At 36.8% G+C, this 3,746-nt stretch overlaps 1 protein-coding gene across 1 annotated transcript; it reads left to right on the forward strand.

Annotated features, from left to right (window-relative positions):
* The first annotated feature begins 252 nt into the window (after nucleotides 1–252).
* LOC115920263 (amine oxidase [flavin-containing] B-like) lies at nucleotides 253–3,746 on the forward strand. Its single transcript, XM_030975688.1, has 3 exons — nucleotides 253–435; nucleotides 1,185–1,247; nucleotides 3,501–3,746. Exons 1-3 carry the CDS (start codon nucleotides 253–255, stop codon nucleotides 3,654–3,656), a joined length of 402 nt encoding a protein of 133 aa, XP_030831548.1. The 3' UTR covers nucleotides 3,657–3,746.

Genomic DNA, 3,746 nt, shown 5'->3' on the forward strand with positions numbered 1-3,746 from the left:
TTTGCTGTCGTAATGAGTAGCTATGCAATCAGCCATTGCTTTTTCCTCTTATTCATTTACATTGTGCATACAATACTTAAATTGAACAAATTCTAAGTTTAATTTATCTAATGCAACTTTTGTTCAGAGAGCATTATGTGGGAAATAAACTTGGTACCAAATTGAATCCTGATGAAATGAAATGAGTATAAAAATGGACCTAAATGAGCATTAATGGGATTACACATGTGTTTTCATCTAGCAATGGCATAGATGAATGATCGATTTAGAATTTTATTTCGTGTGTTGATCATCTTCGTCTTCTTGATAATTATCGACAACAGGGTTCTACGAGAGCCAATAGGTCGTCTTTACTTTGCTGGTACAGAGACGGCTACCAAATGGTCTGGATACATGGATGGAGCAGTACAGGCAGGGGAGAGGGCCGCAAGAGAGGTAAGCTCAAGTGTGGTGTTACTGCTCATGGTGGTGGTGGTGATGATGATAATGATGATGATGGTGGTGATGACGGTGATGCTTGTGGTGATAGTGATAGTGTTGGTTGTGATAATACTGATAGAGATGTGCACACTGAAAAATAACCGCATACCTGTTATGAAGTATATTCAGTCAAACAAGACTTGCTTAATTACTCTTTGACATGCTGTTTTGTAAACATGTGTAGCTTTTTGATTGATTTACGGATTCAGATTCCCCATCCAGTGAATACATGTAAGACATTGGCGAGACATTCGATGACGCAAAGAACATTATATTAGAGAGTTTTCATTCCAACTTACTCAAGCCAATATCTCATTTATAGAAAATAGACATTCTGATAACTCTGTCCTTTCTCTCTTTCTCCTCTTCACTCCTACCACCCTTCCCCTTTTCTCCCCTGTCTGTCTCTCTCACTCTGTTCCCTATAATATATCCTCTTTCTCGCCCTCTCTCTCTATCTCTCTCTCTCTCTCTCTCTGTCTCTCTCTGTCTCTCTCTGTCTGTCTCTCTCTCTTCTCTCTCTCTCTCTCTCTCTCTCTCTCTATATATACATTATAAACATATCGTACTCACTCTCCTCTTCCACCTTCTGCCTCTATCTCTCTCTCTCTCTCTCTCTCTCTCTCTCTCGCGCTCTCTCTCTCTCTCTTTCTGGCTCTCTCTTTGTCTTGTTTTCTCTATTTATTTTTTTCTTATCTCATTAGATACTGCATGCCATGGGTAAGATAAGTAAAGATGAGATCTGGCAAGAGGAACCAGAAGCTGAGGTGAGGATAATATCACATTTATGTAACTTTGTTGCACGATTCCAAACCATCTAAATAATCAACCTTCCGTAAATACTTTTAAAACGTTCCTTTCGATTGTTTTTATTAAATTTGTACTCAACAACTTGAATATCATATTTGATTCATGACGTATATATTTGTGTATATATTTGTGTATATATTTTTTTGTATTACGTTTTCCTTTTCCCTTTTACTGTTTTCACCTGCTTTCTTTTTCTTCCTAATGTGATGTTAATTACGTACTTGTTTAGGGGTTAAAGGAAACCAAAACCTTCATACTAAGTTACTTTTATTGTAAAGTTTAAGATATTTGAAAAATATCAGTGAAAATTGGAACAAAATCGGGCAAGAAATACGGAAGTAAGAGCCTTTTGAAATTACTAGTCACTAGAGGGCGGTATTCAATTTGATGACATCATCTGTGGACAACTCTCCATGCCTTAATTTGTACATCAAATTTCATGTTTTTCCTTCTTTCTTTCTTGTGATTGAGATAATGTCTCCCCTGAAAGCAAGATATAGAATGCAAAATGATATTCTACTTCACATGTTATGAAGTCGGATCAAGAACACAAATAAATACGAAGAAAACAAAAAAAATTGTGAAATTTTATGTACAAAAGGCATGGAGAGTTGTCCACAGATGATGTCATCAAATTGAATACCCCCCTCTAGTGACTAGTCATTTTAAAGCTCTAACTTTCTTATTCCTTGCCCGATTTTGTTCAAATTTTCACTGATTTTATTCAAATCTGTTAAACTTTACAATGAAAGTAAATTAGTATAGGTTTTGGTTTCCTTTAACGTTCAACAAGGCTAAACGCTCTTTTTGTAGACCCCTCATTCGACATAAATTTGCTTTCTTAACTAATTTCCTTGTTAAATTTATTGTATTCATATTCATCTATAATGTTACCCTACTACATGTATCTATGTATTTCAATTTTTTTAATTTATTATTTTTAATAGTATGTATGTATTGTATATTTGTGTTTTTGAGGCCGCCATCCTTGTCAAGCTTTGCTTATGATTGCGGTCTCCTTCACTTTTCCAATAGGGATAATACTTTAAATTTATGATAATATATTATGGAAATAATAAGTTTCGTTATTATATGTACATAATATTATGTAAAAAAAAACATTTTGACCTGAAGAAATCGTCCTTGTTTTCACGAAGTGACGGTAGTGAGGAAAATCGTAACGCAAAGTGAATGCAATTTATTTTCACTGCCGTCACTTCGTGAAAACAGCGACGAATTATTGTTTGTTTATGTTGTATTATACCTTACATTTATATGTTCTTTGTAATTCAGTTATATTGTATTTGGAAAAAATGCAGAAATCAAATCAAATCAATATGTTTTTGTATGAAGAATGAAATAATACCATACCATACCATACCATAGATGTCATGGTCATCTTCATCAGTCATCTTCATCCATATCCAGTCCAATCATTGCAAATTCTTATCTGTTGCTGCCATGAATTCTCAGTGGAAAGTAAGCCATATAAATCTTACAACAGGCTACATACTGAAAAACTTCGAATCATTTGTCTTCTTCTTCGTTTCGTTATACGTACAGCCCGCCCCCCCCCCCCCACTCAGTGTTATTTAGGGTACGCATATGCTCGTTCCCTCTTTTTGAAAGCCCCCCTATCTGAGGACTGCCAACATTTCCGAACCCCCTTTCGCGGGCTTTTTGCGGGCTTTTCCTGCCTTGGAGACCCCCCTAAATCAGGAAAAATGCTCAATGTACCCCCCTAAATTCGGAATAACTCCTCAGAAGTCCAAAGAGATGAGAGAAAAAAAGAAAAAACCACCCCCTTTTTAAAGAAATCTCCGGTGAAAAGTCAAATACACCCCTTTTTTTTTTTACAATTCTCGGGCCGGACTTTGTCGCACGAAAAGTACCCCTTTACCGGACATTTTGGCAACACGCATGCGGTCATTCCGACCCCTGAGTGGGGGGGGGGGGGGGGCCGGGACGTACAGGCGATCGTCAGGTGAAGTCTTGTACTGATGTAAGCGCTGTCCATTACACATTGTCTCAATAAATTGAATTTGCAACGTTTTAACTTTTCGGCACCATTATACTACTTACGTTATCACTTCATGAACATCCTTTTAAATGAAGAGAGAAATAAAACTGTTTCCCAGGAATTAGTAGAAAATTGGTTTCCCAATTAGTCTTTGGAATTTTTTGTTTGTCCTTTCCTTACATTTTTTCAGGACATGCCAGCTCTTCCATTTGAGGAAACGTTCTTAGACAGACATCTCCCTTCCGTGAGTGGCTTTCTCAGGTTTGTTGGAGCATCTCTCTTTCTCTCTGCCATGGGAGGGGCCCTATGGATGACGAAGGACACACTTCAAAGAATCATCAACTAATAGTAAAGTAATGTTTACGAAAATGGCTCCACTAATTGCAAGAGAAAGTATTTCAACTGTTTTTAGTATCATAACATGCACTTCATACCA

Source organism: Strongylocentrotus purpuratus, unplaced genomic scaffold (assembly GCF_000002235.5).
Source record: "Strongylocentrotus purpuratus isolate Spur 01 unplaced genomic scaffold, Spur_5.0 spur5_scaffold_8, whole genome shotgun sequence".
NCBI lineage: Eukaryota > Metazoa > Echinodermata > Echinoidea > Camarodonta > Strongylocentrotidae > Strongylocentrotus > Strongylocentrotus purpuratus.